The sequence below is a fragment of the Indicator indicator genome, chromosome 23 (assembly GCF_027791375.1).
Source record: "Indicator indicator isolate 239-I01 chromosome 23, UM_Iind_1.1, whole genome shotgun sequence".
NCBI lineage: Eukaryota > Metazoa > Chordata > Aves > Piciformes > Indicatoridae > Indicator > Indicator indicator.
Genome location: NC_072032.1, coordinates 14,966,645 through 14,984,429, shown reverse-complemented (window position 1 = coordinate 14,984,429; position 17,785 = coordinate 14,966,645). Strand labels below are relative to the sequence as shown.

The following is a 17,785-nucleotide window of genomic DNA, read 5'->3' as shown; positions in this document are numbered from 1 at the left end:
TAAGGCACAGAGATAAAACTTACTTTAGAAGATGTAAAGTAGATGGAATTTTTCCTGCTTAAGGTTTGGAAACAGATATTTCTAAATTAACACAACAATAGGCATTTTAATGTGTACTTTTATTTTGGTCTTAGGTTAGATTAAAAATAAATAAACACACACAAACAAAAAATCCAACACACACCCCCCAAAAAAAACCCAAAACAAAATACAAACTCCATACTGGTGAACAACCCTTTTGCCTTCAGGTAATCTGTTCTGAACTTTTCAACCTGAACTTCAGGTATCATCTCTTAAGTCTGTCTTGACAGAGATTTCTTAAATCTAAGTATAAAATTTTCAGAATCCCCCTCATTTCATGTTCAGATGCTGCTTGCATCAGGTTAAAAGTACACATACACTGTATAGGAAGTGCAATGATGAGCAGAGATATCCAGCATAGCCTTCCATCTGGCTAGCAGATAAGACACTCTGACATGTTTTCCCACCTGTAGTAACTAATCCACTAGCAGACTGAAGTGCTGCCTTTGTTAGCTGAGCTAGTTAATTTTAAACTCTCTCAAATATTCCTACACAGCACTATATTTTTTAGAAGAGCTTACCTAAAGCCTTACTGAAAGGCACCTTGCTTCTCAGACCCATGTACCCTCAGAAAGTCAGACTCAGCACCTTTGACAAATGTTCCCCAAGTGCCCTGAACACGGCTCTAAATACAGGCATCACTGCCAAAGCAAAACTCTTGGTGGTCGCTGGCAGTTCACAGAGAACTATTTCAGGCTGTGCTTTATCTCACTTAAGTTTGGCACAGGTATCAGGACAGGTCTGTTCCAGGCTTCAATTTCAGCATACAAAAAGTCTGCAGGCAAAATACATGTCATCAAATCTTTTTTTTTTTTTTCCTAAAGGAACACATGGGCATCGAGGTTCAAGAGCTTGCATGAAGTTCAGAGCCCTGCACTGTGGCACTCCATGAAAGCCTGAGCATGCTAAGGCCGATTTCAAAACCCTTCAGCAGCTGGCCTTCAGAGTCCTGCCTGTGATTAACAAACATTATAACACTAGATCATTAAAAAGAGAGAGACATCAGTTACAGTCATCAATTTCTGTGACTACTGGTAATTCTCTGCATTATCCAGCCTAGCAAGGTTTCCATACAGCTTCCCCTGCCCTGGCTGCAGGCTGTCTCCATGCATTAAACACCAGAGACATGCACATCAAGAGACATTGATTCTTCTGGCTTAAGATTCAGTTTCTCAAAAAGCCAAAAAATTCAGTAAGTGCTAAACAATTCAGCTGCTGAAAAGTCAGCCCTATTAAAGGTGTCTGAAGCTGGGCCTTCAAAACACCTAAACACTCCAAATCATTGCTTCCTTGAGGGAGGGGTGGGGGAAAAATAATCACATCCTCAATAGACACCTACAGAAAATTACATTCATTTACCTATAGCTCTTCAGTGAGGAAATACCCAGGCCTGCTGAAAATGAGAAGCTCCCACTGTTTTCACCTCAAATCTTTCCTAGAGAAGACATTTCATCCTTTCTTACTTAGTACCTCTCCCTCTTTAATGCTTTTACAGCAAATGTAGGCTGAATTGAGTTACTCTCTTGAGGCTACAGCTGACCCAGGCTACCAGCCCTACAGACCTCTAGTTGCTCATCATCACATCCTCAGGCTCACCCAGCATGACAGCACATCAGTACTGTACTGTACCCAAGTCCTTTCAAAATGAAGGCAGGTTTCCTTGTGCTTGCTAAGATTCATAAGAGCAGAATTTTTTCAATGCTTATATTAATTTGGGTCATTTTGAAAGAATCAGATTAGGGAGCAATTGCACATACACTTAAGCTTGCAAATTTGGATGGAGAGTCTCCTGGCAGCAAAGGCCACATTAATGGGGCAGTAAAGGTGAACAACAGGCATGGTAACCAGAGCGAAACCACTCTGGATCATCACTGAAGCTAAAGTACATGGATTTCCCTTCTTCTTGCTGCTTGCTTTTGGGCCTGTGCTGTCTCTGCTTTGTGCCACGGACAACTCTTGTGTGGCTATAAGGTGAGCCACATGCAAGAGGTGAACAGAGCTGAGTGTGGAACACTTGCATCAATATAAATGCAGGAGGCAAGATGAGAGATGGAGCCACCAGTACCGTCTCCTTCAGAAGCAGTCCTGGCTGAAGGACTTTAAAGAGAATGAACTACAACGTATCAGAGAAGTAACACTCCACAAGCAGCTTGTTTTCAGACACACAGCAATGAATTCAGCCCAGATCCAAACTGACTTCTGCAAAATTAAGTCAGGAGTTGGTGTATTTTCTTTAGGTTTTGGGTTGGTTTTTTTTTTACATGAAACTGAAGAGCCAAGCAATTCCCAAAGCTTTACTTTGTGGTGGGGCAAGTGTGTCCCCTGTCTAGATGAATTCTGAGTACATTTCTAGCTATTTAAGTCTTACTTACAAAGAAATAGAAGTATTTTAAAGCTATCCAGGGCACACAGAACATGCTGGCACACAGGCATTAATACTCTGCATCATGCATAAAGTATTTGAGCCCACATGATGCTTTTATCACTGTGTCTTTAGTGTAAGCACTACAAGTGGAACCATCTAGGGCTAGGGGGAATGAAGCAAAACTAGAAATGGGTAGATTCAGATGAGATGTTAGGAAGAAATTCTTCCCCATGAGGGTGGTGAGACACTGGCACATGTTGCCCAGGGAGGTGCTGGCAGCCTCATCCCTGGAGGTTTTTAAGGCCAGGCTGGATGTGGCAGTGAGCAACCTGATCTAGTGTGAGGTGTCCCTGCCCATGGCAGGGGGGTTGGAACTGGATGATCTTTGAGGTCTCTTCCAACCCTGACAACTCTATGATTCTAAAACTAAGAAGATACTATGTAAGAGTATATTAAGGGCATTAAAAGGAGGCTAGGAAAGATATTACAAAATATAATGAATTTGCATTGATATTTCTCCTGGGTTTCAGCAAGGACTGGTGCCAGGCATCACGCTAGTCAACATCTCATCAGATAAAATGACAATAAAATTAGTAGCCAGAAGTAAAACTGGCAAAAATCTGTTCATAGGTACAGAATGTTAGAGTATATCCTGGATAATCCTTACTCAGTTAAGACAGCAAGTATTGAAGTGCACCAGTTACTCAATGTGAGCTCTCATTGTGATACCACAGCAGAAAGAATCAGTTTGATCCTTGACTGCAGTGAATTCGTCAGTACTGAGAGCATTGGAGAGACCAGCACTGAAATAACTAAATCATGCTCCTGGCATCTGATTTTCCTAATGGTAAAATCAAAAAATTGGAAGGAAAACAGAAAAGTTATGCAAATGTACTTAAAACCTGCAAAAAATGTCCTCCAGTAAGAGTCTTACAGTGATCACTCTGATTAGCTTAGCAAAAGGAAGACACAGCAGTGTCGAGAAAGTGTTTTCAGAGGGAAAAACAAAAGGATACTGAAGGGCTACCAGGTCAAGATACAAAGCAAACCTCTGCCCATAAAATTAATTCTGAAGAAGTCCAGTGAAGAACAGGGCTTTCTAGAGAAATCAAGCAGTGAGGATCATAGAATGCTTTGGGTTGGAAGGGACCTTAAAGATCATCTAGTTCCAAACCCCCAGCCATGGGCAGGGACACCTCCTGCTAGATCAGGTTGCTCAAGGCCCCATCCAACATGGCCTTGAACACTTCCAGGGATGTGGCATCCACATATTCTCTGAGCAACACATTCCAGTGCCCCACCACTCTCAAGGGGAGTGTGGCAGTTTAGGCTGGGTGCCCCCTGCCACTGCTGCATGAGGTACACCTCTGGTGTCCTGGGTGCCCACCCACTAGGGGTGGACACAGGAAACGACGTATTTCTACCCATAAATCCTGCGCCCTATAAATCCATCTGCAGAGTCATTCTCTTCCTCTTTCTTCTTCCCTCTCTGCTCCCATGGGAGATGTCCTCTCTTATCGGGTAATGCCGGGGGGGGGGGGAGTATCCTCAAGGCCTCTTAGGCCTGACTAGGCCTAATGCCAGGAGGAGAATGGCGGGGGGAGGACAGTCTCAGACCTGGCCAGCCTGAGACTTGCCTAGCTGTGGGAGGGGGGTGGAAGGAAGAGCCCTGAGGGATTGGGTAGACCCTCAGGTGGGAGGAGGGAAGGATTGGGAAACCTCTGGGTACTGTGTGGGGGACTCTGTATGCTTTGGGATGTTCTTTTCCACTATGCTTTGTAGTTTGCAGTTTTTCTGTATTTTCACCAATCGCTTTTCCACTTAAACTTTCCATCACTCTCCAATCCATTTGCTTGTGTCATTCTTTTGTCCCTTTCGGGGCAAGAGATGTTCTGGCTGGCCTCAAACCAGCACAGGGAGGAACTTCTTCCTACTGTCTAATCTAAATCTAGCTTCTTACAGTTTGATGCCATTACCCCTCATCCTGTCACTACAGGCTTTGGCAGAATGATGCAGGATGTAGTACAATCAAAAACTTTGCTGAACACTTGATGCCATCCCTCAGATAAATACCTACAAACCTGGAAAATATTTTGATCAAATAAATTTAAACACTAAGCACAGTTTTCAATTCAAAAGCTGAACCACCTGGTCAAAGTCCAGGTGCATCTGTGGCTTTACACAATGGTATTTTCAACACCATATCTCCTCCCTTTCCTCTACATGCAGAACATGAAAATTACAAATACCATTAGTTCTTAAGATGATTCTTGAAAAGACATCTTTAATTTGCTGCATATTTTACTGCTGAGGACAAGACAAGTAAAGAATTTATCACCTTAGCTACCTTGGTTATATCATTTCATTCAGACATTGTTATCTCCTTGTCTCCCACACAAGAGTCATGCTGTTATCAAAGTCTTTCTCACTAAACAGTTATTTCCTTTTATGATTTCTTCTGGCTGGTCAAAGATAAGGGCTTACAGTGAGCTTGATTAGAGTTGCAAACAAATAAGAGTAATACTAGAGCAGACATAACTAAGCTGAAGTAAGTAATCAGCACTATTAATAACCTTTTGATTTCTAATCAAATACAGCTCTGACTTCTGCTGCCACTTTGCTTTACATCTTCTAATCTACAAAAGAATTAATGTTTTTTATGAAATATTTTTCAACATACCAGCCCTTTTCTTCTCATTTGCTTTTTGTCTTAATAATTCTTTACTCAATAAATAAATAAATAAAACCTTCTATTAAAAAAAATAAACAAAACAGATCTAGTTTATACTGCCTTCCCTGGTGACAAGATTTAATTACACGTCATAGAATGAAATTTTGCCTTTTTTTTTTTTATTCTAGTAACATAATAAAGACAGTAAAATCACATTTGCTGATACCTGCATAAACCAACCAACCAACCAACCAACCAACCAACCAGGCCCACACAAAACACAAAACCCTAGCTTGAGACATGCAGCTGTGGTAAAAGAGTGCATACAGTTAATATCTGGCAAAATTGCATCCAAAAATAGGAATCTAACATGGTAAGGCCTTAGCAACTTGCACTGCAGGTAGCACTGCCACATCCATTCCTCCTCCTGGACAACTACTCATCCAAAGGCAGAAAGACATTTGGCTTAAGTAGATGCTGTTGCAATGACCCTTACAGAAAAAGCCTAAAACCACTGCCCAGCTTCCTGTGCTGTTAGCAGAGAAGTACATCATCTCCTCGCTCTCTGCAAATCCCAGATGACCTTCCCAACTTGCAAAGCTCCTCAAGATTCTCTAAGAGGGAATGCATCCAAAGCACCAAGTATGTGCTATGGTTGAGAGGATAGTTCAGTCTACTCACAGGAAAAGAAAAAAATCAGTGGTTCCATAGATGAATGTTTGTGATGTCCACAAGTTGGGTGGGTTTTATTCTCAATGACAATCTCTCCAGGAGTTTTCCAACTACTCAAATTTTTCCCCAATAGGGGAAAAAAAAAAAGGCAAAATACTTGGGCAAAGAATCGTTTTTGCATTGATAGCTTACAGTTGTAGTAGTGTTAGGAAAGCTGAATGCTGCTCAGTGAGCTTCCAGTGCATTTAGAGATGGAGGTTTAATGCTAATTCTAGAGAAACTTCTGTACATCTGGGGGTTTAGTGTGCAGTACTCTGTGCAGCCCTGCATGTGCACAAAGAACAGCATCCTTGTTCCAGGATGCTCCAAAGAACAGCCTTCCATTTCATGTGGCATTGCTTTGTTACAAAACCTAAACAAGCTGCTGCTGGTTTGGTTTCTCATCCTTCACTATCTATGTCACAATCAAGACTAAAAAGGGTAAACAAAGAAATCACAAAAGCAGCAGAGTTTCTTCACACAAAAAGTTCTCTTTCCTGTAAAAAATGTGCTGTGCCTACCAGCAGGCTTAAAACTAGACAGACATCAATGTCAAAGGTACAAATCACTATGCTAAACACAAAAGGGAAAAAGAACGTCTGAAATGTGGCAAGTATTTTCCAGAGTTTTCACCTAGAGAATTACTTTCAAAGGCAAAAGCCAAAGATGAAGAAAACAAAATTTCATGAGCTGTGTGCGAAGCATTGGCCCACACAGATCTGAGCAGACTGTGAGCTGCCTTACAACACAGACAAACAGCAACAGGAGCACACAACATGCACTAAGATAAATTACTCACTTTGATTTGCTCATTGCTATTAGCTATCAAATACAAGGATTTCTTCTTTTCATTCCTAACATGGTTTTAGGAGGTAACGAGGCAACAGGCAGGCTCTTTGTGTCCAAAGTATGCCTACAATTTTCTTTACAATGCTATGTGCGTGTGGAGAATGTGTCCAATTTCATGCTCATAAAAAAAAAAAAAAACAACAAAATTATTTATTTTCTAGAGGCATTTTCTAACCCCATGTTGAAAAAAAAAGCCCCAAAAAAACCCCAAACCCCAACAGTTCATAAGCCTCTCCCAATTAACTTACTTCCCAAAAAAAGCCACACATCTGTTTCCACAGCTGGAAACAATTCAACCATTGGTAACCAGAGAACAGCTCCAGTGTGTTAAATTACTCTAGCCAAAAACTGGCACTCCAGCAAAGACAGCTACTTTGCCAGCACAGTCTGAGCAGCTGTTAGGACAACCTTTATTTATACTGTCAGGGCATGAGATATCCTGATGCTATCACTACTAGACCAGCAACCCTTGTTGGAAGGGCACCACTGGTGGCAAATGGACGATGCAAAAGCCCCACATGCATTTTCTCAATCGGGCTAATGATGACTATGATGTGAGAACAGTGATGTACAACAAGCCACTCCCTACCCACTCTTCTAGAACAGCCTCTGCAAGGCTCAGCTTCCAGATGAGAAAAGAAAAAAAATCCTTTGTAAATTATTTTTAATGCAACTGTTGTTATGAATGTCAGAAAAATCAATTAACAATGCTGCCCTAACTCTTTAGGAAAAAAAGGACCTAGATAATTAGAAAAAGATTATGCTTTTCTTTTACAGCATTATTTTTATTCTGAAAGTCACATCAAAGAGCCACAACCCCCTGTTTTTTTTGTTTGGTTGGGTTTTGGTTTCCACTCTTCCCTTCCTTTGGCTTTCACACGACACAAAGAGAAAAGCATTCCTTTCACTACTTGGAGCATCCAAGCTTCTACACACTCTTATCACTTTCTATCCTTGAATATGAATTCTTTTAATCCTCCAGCAATGAACAATCTTTTGGGATGAAATTTTTAAGAAAGCTGCAAGTGCAACCTTCTGTTTGTTTTGCTAATTTATTTGGTCAGTAGTTCACTTACTCATGGTTTCACATGGCTTAAGTATTTAAGTGTGTGCATGTCCTACTTACAATTATCATTATTTTTACCATTATACATTTTCAGACATATTTTTTCTTATTATTTTTTTTTAATTTTGCTTACAATCCAGAAGGAGCTTCCTGTCCTTAAGTATCTTTCCTGCATAGCTTTCTGTCAGTGCACATAACTTTGTATTTTAATGCACTACCTATTCATTTCATCACAAGACTTTTTTTGCTTGAGAGGAGAAATTGTCTTTAATTTGCAAATCCATTTAACAAAGAGACTCAACTGCCAATGAACAATACTGTAAACATCACTGGGTTTCCTTCATCTCCTCATTGCTTCCTTGCTCCCACTGCCATAATTACCATCAATACTTTTAATGTATTGGAATTATGGCAGGAATTTGACAAACAAGAAGAAAGCAAAGTTCTCTATCCTTAAGATATAGCTGTCTACAGCCCCAATCCAACATACCAGACACTCATTTTAAACCTGTAAGCAGTTCCCTTGACTTCAAGAGCTTACAGATGAGTTATTAAGTGGTCTGCTGGATCAAGGCCTAATCAAACTATATGGGTATAGGGGCAGCAGACAAATCCAGTAAGAAGCTTCATGAATAAAAAGTCAAAGTTTAGCAGTACATCAAGTCACAATGTCCTGTTGGACTCAAGAAAAAAGAATTGAAAACAAATGGCTGGGAAAAGGTAGCTTGTTGGAATGAGTTTGTGCAGTCCAAATACAGCTCTGACATTGTGAATTGCTCAGTCCAGGGACCCCATGGTGACTGGGTGTGGTTGATGAACCCACATATCTGTAAAGCCAACTTCCAGCAGCCCTTCAGGAATCATTACTACAACAGTTTTCCCCCTTAATTACTTCACTTGTACCACTTGTTAAGAGTGGAGCAAATGACAAAAGACATGACTAATCTTTTTTCAATTGTTATAATAATAAAAAGCTATTGTTCATCTGATTTACAGACTGTATGGCAGCAGATACCAACCTGAAGAAACCAAACCCAGATGAATACAGTGAAATGCAGCACTCAGGGTGCTGACTGGGGTTTGGGTCAGTTTGTTCCATAGTTTACTAATCACTAAACAAGTTTATCCATTTTTAGTGATTAAGCAACAATGGCTTTCAAGGGACTAGGCAGAGGAAAGCTTACATGACCTTCACTAAGAAAAAGTAAGGGGATAGCAAAAAAAGGGCTGGCTGGGAGAAGTAACCCAGCAAGCATCAAATCTGGCATCAGCTGCAAACAGAGAGACATGGTTGCAACAGCAAACAGGGAAAAGCTAAATTATGCAAAGACTTTAAAAGAACAAGAAGGCTAAATTCTAAAGTGTTAAATGAGACAAGGCATGGACTTTGATTTGTATTAAGAGAGGAGGTGAGGGCAATCAAGGAAGTATGTTCAACCAGGGCTTATACTGCATACAGAATGGATGGAGGTAATAGGGAGGGTTACCAAGATGTGAGAAAGAGGCTGGTGAATTCAGGCTAGCAGGAGGTGATACAGATGTTGGCTTTCTGGTCACAGTGTTAGAAGATCAGACTGCAAACCAGTATATAGAAAATCTTCAGAATTTAGACAGCCTCTTCTAAAGGAAGGGGTTGCAAATGATGCTTGGATTATGTCCTTCAGTGATGTGAAGCAAGTGTCTGCAAGGGGAGAGAATGAGTGGGATTCTGGACTGTTTCTCACATTCATTTTGGCTGTGGACTGGTATTTTTCCAAGCATGAATAACTCTGTATAATACAGAAACATATCACAGCAACTGACAGTGAAAACTTGTTTCATGACATTCAAACTAGTAAACTCATTAAAGTACAATATATTACCTTCCCCTCCAGTAGAGACTTACAATACTCACTCATCCAAGCAAGCATAATAACATCTCTTCCTCTTCTTTACCCTTCTAATAACCAGGACCTAGATCGTAAGTTCAAAAGTGGCAGAAAAATTCACATCACCTTCAGCAGGCTTTGGATGCAGCCTCTCCTCTACAATTTCAGTCCTGATCTGCTAATTCCAGAATACTGTGAAGCTCTCTAATCAGCATCAGCATCATCATCAGTGTGATTTGTGGATCAGTGCTCCCCTTCTGGAACAGTGGGTACAGGTGAATATACATGAGTAAAGCTTCACACAAGGACTACAGCAGCAATCTGCTCTTTACAAAATGCATATATCATGTGCCACATATTTTGTGAGGGGGGTGGTGAAATATTCTACTGACAATTAGTAAATTGTCAATGGAATTCAATAGATGGTGTTTAAAAAACAGAAAAACACCAAGGAATTATTTGTTACAATAACCAGCTCCTATTGCCATTTTGCATGAGAAGATTTGTAAACTACTTCCATTTGAGAAGTAATTGATTCCATTTTTATCATTTGCTCAAGTTTATGTGGCTGCTCACATCCAAAGAGATGATAACATCTATTTGCAGCAAATTATACATTACAATTCCTCATTTAAAGGCAGTAATGGAAAACAAAATGCTAATTTATGCTGTAAACGGAAGTACAGAATCATAATCACTCATTGTTAACATTAGGAACTAAATTGCTCTTGCAAATAATAAAATGGGTTAAAAATGTGGAGGGCTTTTGTGAGCCAAGGTGCCAGCGCGTCTCTCTCACTCCTGTGTTATATTGCAAGTGATGAAATGAACCTTTGTGCTTCGTGCCACCACAAACTGCCCCTTTTTGAGGGGAAGAATAATGGTCCCATGATTGCAACATAAGGATGCACGTCAGGTGACCCTTCTAACCAGGAGCCTCCAACCAGCTTCCCAAATATGGGCTTCCAAGTGCTCCCTGCTAGGTAAACTCAACTATCTGCAAAGGCTGCCTACAGCAGCAAGTGACAGAGAACTGTCAGATGGGCAGAGCCAGGTGCTGAGGATCTGACATCTACACTGTAGGCTTTGCACCATGCACTTCAGGGTGTGATTTCTTTGCTTTTCTAACTTCATCCTACCTCTGGTCTCATCTCACTAGATGAATGTCCATTTGTAGCTCAAATGCAGAAGGAGTACTTCTGGAATACATCTCCCGACATAGTTCTATCCAAAAGGTATTCCATTCATGTGCAACACGACCAGTCTGCAACACTAACCAAAGCACAGCAGAGTTGGGATGCATGCAGCACACTCCTGCTCCCAAGGGAAGTGCTACTGCAGACACATCTCTCATCGTTCCAGGCCCCAGTGTGTTCACATGGAACTGGGAGTGCCCAATTTCTCCTTCCAAAGGTAGGACCGTGGTGTCACAAATGCCACAGCCAAAGCAAGAGTCACTGCTATTAATCTCTCTTTAGCTTAATTTTACCTCTAGGGTAAACACGTAGCTACTTGGCAGAAAGGGAACCTCAGCTGCCACTCTGTAAAGAACAGAGTCTAAACCAAAAAAATATTGTAGAATTATTGAGCTTGTTAGCAATTTTACAGTCCTATAGGCTTTAAATGCACAAGGAGATTTGCTCACACAGCAAACAGACACATCAGAGGAGATATAAAAACCACCAACACATTAGGACTGTGCACCTGCTCTTCCACATTTCATTAAGCCTCTACACCTAAATGTACGTCAGGTTCTCTCCTCTGTGCATCCGTTGTGCTGGTATCCCTCAGTGATACCTTCTGGTCATGGAGAGACAAACTGGATCACAAGCATCCACACTGCCTCAGGAAAAAAACGTTTAAAAACTCATTAACTTTTGGTAAATCAGATCAGATTATTATAATCTAAATGATAAATGCCAAATAATATGTTGGGAAAAAAAAGTCTATGTTTGTAAATAAGCTGCCATTTGTAAACCTCCCCTAGCTTGCATTATAAACCTCAAATCCCTGTAAAATAGCTGGTTTGCCAGTTTTTTTCAGTTATTAGTATTTAGAAAATACAATTATGTTATCAAAAAATTAAAATTGCCTTTTAGGTGACCAAAAGAAAGTTCCACTGCTTCATACAGTAAATCATTTTACTGCTGCCCTTTTATATTTAATACCCTTCTGCAGTACACATTTATCTCTACACTAGCAAAGTGTACTCATTGATTTCCTATGGTCTCTCTGGAAGAAGGTTCTGCTTCCCTGATGATGAGTACAAAGGGTGGATGACCCCGTTCTCATTCCAATGCAAACCCTGCACTTTTACATTTCTGCTTAGACCATATGAACATTTGACCAGCTAAGAACTCCCTGCCCTCTTCCTACAGAACACGTCACTGGAGCTACTGACATTTTCTCCTGAACACAACTGTATTTTTGAAAATCCCAACCTATGTATAAAACACTAAAATGCCTTAGTTCATCACAGCCACGGCTCTAACTTACGATTCGCACACAAGCTTTTCTTCTAAACCACCTTGTCCATTTTCTGCCTGTGTTTTAACCTCACATTATTGTGCTCTACTGTACCACTACTTAGCTGTTTTGCTCTGGGGCACAAGGAAATGGTTTGTACTCAGCTAAAACCCTGCTTTTTTTTTTTGCCAGAAGAGACTGTAGAGACTGTTCACTGTGTTGAACAACCAAACACAGCATTCATTTCTGAAAGAAAGTCACCTTTAACAACTTTTTCATCTATTACCTTTTTTATTAAGTGACATCTCTCTCCTTATCCCTCTGTTTATCTTTTGCTGGGATGCCAAGAAGATAGGTCCCTCCTGTTTCATTTTTACTGTGCTCCATTTTCCCAGCTTTCTGCACCAGAATACCACACCCCCTGGGTACAGAAAAGTCAGGAAAACTTCAAATCCCAGATTACCTTTTTTAAACTACCAAGTCCTTTCTGTTAATACTGAACCAGGATTGCTACTTTTTTAAACTAATTTACTTTTGAGAGCATCCTTTTAATTTGCTTTGCTAAAATACAACTGAAGTCGAATGATGGTTTTATTCCACTAGTATTCACAGTCCAATAATGGTACAACTACTGCCTGAGACTTTTTCTATTAAATAAAAAGGTCTAAAAAAAAAAAATCATGAGGTGCACTGCCCAGTCTTGTGGAGATTGATATAGTATCTCTCATTCAACATCCTCAAACACACACACACATATACTTAGTGTATGCTATACATATGCAGTGCAGTAACCTGAACTCATTTCCAAACCTCTACAGACTCTTGAGTTCTACTACTTAGATTAAAATAAAAACCAAAGAAATCCAGGAACCATGGAAACAAAAATAAGTCCAAAAGTCTCACTGGCTGTGGACCAAAACAGAAATGGCCATTGGACTCTCCCTAGTCAAAAGAACAAAATGCATTAAAGCAGGAGACTACATTCAGTCCAGTTCTCCAGAAGTACTGGCAGACACCTCTGACTCTGCTGGGATAGTTCTGCCCCTGCACACGTAAGGACAAAGAGCCAAGGTACAACACTGGCGCTCGGCTTAATTTTTCACTGACTGACTTACATCCACAGAATGCATTCTGTGGAAGTCATGTCCTACAATACCCTGTCATGTTTGAAAACACAGGGCAAAGAGGTGGTACCAGGAAGAAAAGCCCTGAGCCAAGCATTGAAGGGAAGAACCTTTGAACTGACAGCAGTCATCAGGCATCATGCTCTCATTTTACTTCTACACTGCAGGGATGTTCTCTAAAACATCTATCCAGATATATGCCTTAGACATAGGATTTCATTCATGAACTACATTTCAAATGATTTTCAAGCACTTCCCAACCATATATATTAGTAACACAACGTATCCAGTCCTGGACTGGAGAGTGAAAAATAATTAATACAAATAATGCTGCCAGTTCAGCATGGACAGGTTATGCCCAAGAATATTACTGCTCTTGCAAGGCTGAATACCCCCCTATGCAGTACTTAGAAATAGCTGTTGCTTCCTCATGACTACTAATTAAGAAACAGATGTAAAGAGAATTTCAGTAAGCCAGAAGATACACTCGGGAAGTTTCCCAGGAACACAGATTCACAAAATAAAGAGCTAAAAGTAGAATTTTTATTGATGGTCTAAAAGCACAGATCACAGAACGAATCAATAGGAAATTTGGTGGGTCTTCCTTGGCCTTAGCTTTACACACATTGGCAAGGCAACACAGGTAAGTTTATGCAACCACAATTCATAGCTCTCTGGATTTAAGTCTGTGTTTGTCTAGTCTAGAATTTAGCATAACGGTTAAGTCCCTGTACTAAAATAACTGGTAAAAAAGACAGCAAACTTCAGGAAAATAGTCAATCTTTCTGGAGTTCTCCTTAGCAATGCAAAGCCTTATTTGTAACCATTACAAAGCCTTATTTTATGGAAGACTGTCTCAGAAATGGATTCAAAATAGACTTTGTGAAGTTTCTAGACATTATTTTTCCCCACACAAGATTTTCTGCGATGCAGTTTCAAATTTAATATGCTGTGGAAAAAGTTCCTTCCAAGAATATTACCAACAAATCACGCATATCATCTTGTGCTTAAAAATGAACTGCAATAATGCATCAGAAATATAAAAGCTGAAACGCATTTCTCAGCCTTCCTGAATTTACAAGCAGATGTCCTAGCTCTGCTTTCAAAACTACCAGATAGTATATTACATTTCTGGAAGAAATCACTGTTCTCTTTAACCTGGCTGATCCCATTATTAAGTCTTATTTTGATTACTTATATTCTCATTAAAGTCTTGAGATGCCAGGAGAAGATTCTTTTCAGTGAGCGATGGCTGAACCGCTACTGATCTATTATATAAGGGTTCCTTTTACCTCGTACTAGATGTTGAGAGTGCATCATATTGATCCAGAAATAAAAACATGGCTTTTTTTCCAGTAGTCAGCCCATCTTCTCATCTCAGCACTTTGTTTTAAAGTTCTTCTGTTTGCTGCTTTGTTTTAAACAAGAGTATACAAAACAAATTCTATTTCAGCTAGGTTGCTATATTTAGCAAGAAGAAATGTTTTGCAAGCTCTTTTTTTTTTTTTCCCTTCTCCTGGATGCAATTCAGGTAAAAACAAACGCACGCGAACATGGCTGACTGTCAGATTGAAGCCAACTCTGCCTTTGTGTTAAAACTTGTAAGAAAAATCTATTTGCAGAAAAATCCCATATTCATTTTGATTTCATATCCAGACTAACATCTACTGCTAATCCTCAGCTGGTGAATTTGACTGATGTAAATGCTAACGTAATACGCAAAAGACTAAAATAGAAAGGAGCCTTGAGCACCAGAAAGAATATGTATCTTAAAAATTCTTCTCATCTTCACCCAGAAAGTCTTGCAAGCTTGTCTGTTGGTGCTGTAATACTACATAATGATTACACCTTCTCCTTCTAAACTACTTTCGTAATCATGCATATTTAATTCAACTTTGCGTATGTATTCTACAGTTTATATAGTCTGTCTATAAATAGACTTTCTCCATCCTGAATTATCACTCCCGTTTTCCCTTAGATGCAGTTCAACAGTGGTATTTAGAACAGATCAACTCTGGATTTGTCAGTAATTCTTCCTCCTTCCATTGTGATACAGGCTCGCTCTCCTGAGCAGAAATGTAAGGGAACTATCATCTCACAACGCCATTCTCCCACCGAACTGTTTCGCTACAGAATTAAACTAACTTTATCTAAGGAACTGGTTTAAACCTGATTTTATTGTTTGTGTTCCTGACCATTTTCCTCCTGATGGTTTCAAAGGAGTCTTGGTGTGATTGCCTGCCTTTTATATCAGGCATAAGCCCTTCTTAAATCTCAGTTACTTCCGAGGACTCGTATTTAGCAGGATAATAAGGTCCGTTCTCTGCTCACATAACCACACCGGCGCCGGTGCGTGCACTCGGTGTGCGCAGAGAAACAGGCAGCGGTAGGGGCTCAGCAGTACCCGGCCGCCCCAAGCCACCGCTGCCGGCAAGCACTGAGCAAACTTAACGCCGCAGGAACCGCGGGCAGTCGGGCACGTCGTGCTGCCAGGATCGGGGCCGTCAATTCGGGCAGCCCACCCTCCACACACCTGCCCCGAGCGACTCCTTGCCCCAGGGACCAGTCAGCGGCCGCCACCTCTCGCACCTGCCGCCCTCTCGCCCCACCTAGGCCGGGGCCACCGGCGACACCTGACGGCTTCATCGAGCCAGAGGGGCCCCGGCGCGCTCGGGAGACGGCGATTCAGTGGTGGCTCTGGGTTTGGTACGTGCCTCTGTGTGCCTGTTCCCCACACGAACCCCCCTCTCCTCGGCACAGGCGAGCCCGACTTGTTCCCTGCTCGCACGGCTCTTGCCCTGCCGGGGCGGCCAACTCGGCAGGCAGCTTGACCCAGCCACCAGCTGCCTTCCCAGCTGGGCCCGGCAAGTGTCCGCTCGCACCCGGGACATCAGAGATCCCTATTTATTCGGCTACTTCAATGAACGACCCGGTTGTCAGGGCCCCACGGCTCGGCCCCTGAACCCCGCCGGCTGGCCAGCGGCTGCTTGCGCAGGGACTCCGCTCCTCGCCGCTCGCTGTTACCAGCTCCCGGAGGCAGCGTGTGGCTGCTCGGCCCCTCGGCCGTGCGGTGTAACCTTAGCCGGCACCTGCTGCTTTGGGGATGTCAGTCCCCGTCAGAGCGGGGCTGTGAGCCGCGCGTCCTTCCGTGAGCTCAGCTGGTTCTGCCCCCCGCGGGGAGCCGGCGGGGAGGCGAGACCCCCCCGGCACCTCCCTCGTCCCCTCAGGAGGGGCCGCGGGCAGCTCTCCTGCCCCCGCGCGGGCACCGCTGCTTCCACAGCCCGGGGCTGCCCTTCACCTGCTCCACAGCCCGCTGCCACCCGCTGCCCAACTTTTGCTGCCGCGCCAAAGCCCCCTTCCACACGCACGCACACGGCTGTAGTTTATAAATGACAGTTGCCTGTAGACTTTCACCAGACAAGCAGCGGGGGCAGCAGACTACAACAGTTATTTAATTAAAGACGTTTTGGAGGCTCCCAGAATAGCGCTCTCCCTATGAGGCGCGATTTCTGGTTTCCCCTCGCTCTCCCACACCGCCTTGCCCACCACCCCAAGCGGGCTAAGCCACGGCGCGGTCGAGGGAGCCGACTCGGCCAGAGGAGCCGTTACCGGGCTGTGCGCCCTGCATTGCACAGTCATCAAAGTTAAGTACACGGGGGGAGGGCTGAATCGGAACGAGAGGTGGGTAAAGCCGAACTATTTCCACCTAGGCGGGATCCGAAATTAGGAAGCTCAAGAAATATGCAGCCATTTCTAAAAGAGAGGGGGACGGGTTGGAAGAGGGATATCCTTCTCGCACCAAGCCCCGTGCCGCCGGCTCGGCAAACTCGTCTGGCTGCCCTCAGCAGGGACCCTCAATGCGCGGAGAACAGCGGCAAGCGTAACCCACGGGAACACTCGGAGATGCTTCGCTCGAGTTGCCTTCCTGTGCTCGAGTTGCTCCCGGGTAACGCGCAGCCTTCCGCGCACTACGGCCCCCGTTCTCCAGCCCTCACAGGAGGGGCGAAGGCGGAGGGAACGGGGCTGAAAGGCACACGGAAAAAGGCTCTTTCCTCTCAGTTCTTTCCCCGGATGATTCCTTCCCCACACGCTGAACAGAAACACTTCCAGACCCTTCCTGCACGCACTGGCACAACCGTCGCCTCTTCCGAGGAACCCGGCGGGGGCAACGGCTGCGAGCGCTCCTCGCAGCACCGGCCGCCTCTTACCTGGTTGTAGGAGGTCTCCCAGGAGGAGGTGTAGTTGTAAAAGAAGGAGGAGAAGCAAGCGTCTTCTGACAGCCCGCAGCCAGCCATCCTCTGGGTGCAAAAGCTCTTCGGGAAAGGCACGCAGCAGCCTTCGCAAACTCTTGCCGCTTGCGCGATCGCCGCTTGCCGGTGCTGGTGCCGGTGGTGCCAGCGAGGAGTGCCGCCGACAGCTTCGCCCCGGCGGCGGCTTAGCGCGGTGCCTGCGAGAGGAGCGTGCGGCGGCGAGCGCGGCGGGATGGAGGCGCGGGGGACGCGTGTGTGCGGTGCCGGTGTGCGGGGTGTGTGCGTGTTTGTAGCGGCACCGAGGAGCCGGAGCCGGCGTCACGTGCGTGTGCTG

The 17,785-nt window shown here is 43.3% G+C and overlaps 1 protein-coding gene across 1 annotated transcript in view; it reads right to left on the bottom strand.

Moving 5' to 3' along the window:
• The window catches only part of PPARGC1A (PPARG coactivator 1 alpha), a 347,667-nt gene extending 330,171 nt beyond the window's left edge, over positions 1–17,496 (bottom strand). The window contains exon 1 of the mRNA XM_054391579.1: positions 17,410–17,496. Coding sequence (XP_054247554.1) covers positions 17,410–17,496 — 87 coding nt within the window. The remainder of the gene's footprint in view (positions 1–17,409) is intronic.
• Positions 17,497–17,785: the final 289 nt, after the last annotated feature.